The sequence below is a fragment of the Frankliniella occidentalis genome, unplaced genomic scaffold, assembly GCF_000697945.3.
Source record: "Frankliniella occidentalis isolate FOCC.00 unplaced genomic scaffold, Focc_3.1 Scaffold10, whole genome shotgun sequence".
In the NCBI taxonomy this organism is placed as follows: Eukaryota; Metazoa; Arthropoda; class Insecta; order Thysanoptera; family Thripidae; genus Frankliniella; species Frankliniella occidentalis.
The window spans coordinates 2201567-2202621 of record NW_026267140.1 but is presented as its reverse complement, the minus strand read 5'-3'; the positions used below and the strand labels follow the sequence as shown (position 1 = coordinate 2202621).

Sequence of the window (1055 nt, the reverse complement as noted above, 5' to 3'; positions counted from 1 at the left end):
GTGGTGTGTCAAATAATAGGCACCAAAAATTAGCCGCACGGAACGTATGCATTTCTATGGCCAGGTTTAAATGAGTCCATGTCCTACACCCTCTCATCCTCCTCCGGACTCGCCCTCATCGATCGCGCTTCACAAACAACCACTAGCAGAGCGTGACGATTTGTCTCGAGCGAATTGTTTTCCGTCTGAAAGCGGGCCCTTTTTGAAGAGGAAAGTTCATAATTACGACGTGTTCTATTGAATAATTTTATTTCGTTGAATGGACTGATGAAATGGATGGACTCGGCTGTACAACGGGGGATGGGGGTGGGGGCTGGGGCAGATGACTAGCGACGGGGTGGTAGCCTTGGTCGTCGGCCGTGTACTTGAGCTCGATGACCTGGCCGTCAGGCGCCGTGTACTTGTGGGAGCCGCTGCGGTACAGGACGGGGCCCTCAGGTCCCGGCCGCAAGACGCCCTGGTCCTCGTGAGTCGCGCCGTCTCGCGTCTCGAAGCGGAGCCAGTACTGGTTGGAGTCGTCGCGCACCTCTTTGTGGTCCACGATGGGTGACGGCATCCTCGCCGCAACGGCGAACTCGTGCTGGGCCGCGGCCAGGATGGCGACCACCGCGAGGACAACAACCTGAGCAAAAAAGGGCCAGTTACACAACCACAACCTGATGCCGAGTGTTTTGACGCAGGTTGAGGCCAGGCAACCCCCCAGCAGTACTCACCGAGGTGTGCATGGCGGGTATTGTTGGCCCCTAGAAGAGCTGTGGCAGACTGATATTTGGAAAGCGTTCGCGCCACCTTTTATACCGTCTGCCCAGAAGGCCCATCGGGGATCGCAAGTCTTGGAATTTTAGTTGCGATTTTAATCTCAGCAGGGGTTTAACATTTCAAAAGTGTTTTTATGTGTAACTGTTCAAAGATACGAGCTTGGATCTAAATATACTCTTATTTTGAGGTTGGTTCTGGATGGCTGTTATGGCGAGACAGGTCATTGAGTAAGGTCAGTCTGTGTGTTTGAACACATTGTAGAGAAAACAAGACCATGAGAACTTAAAAATAGCACT

At 52.6% G+C, this 1055-nt stretch overlaps 1 protein-coding gene across 1 annotated transcript; it reads right to left on the bottom strand.

Annotated features, from left to right (window-relative positions):
* Positions 1–247: 247 nt before the first annotated feature.
* LOC113212701 (pupal cuticle protein 20-like) lies at positions 248–758 on the bottom strand. Its single transcript, XM_026431506.2, has 2 exons — positions 714–758; positions 248–622 (listed from the first exon to the last, which is right to left on the bottom strand). Exons 1-2 carry the CDS (start codon positions 723–725, stop codon positions 248–250), a joined length of 387 nt encoding a protein of 128 aa, XP_026287291.1. The 5' UTR covers positions 726–758.
* Positions 759–1055: the final 297 nt, after the last annotated feature.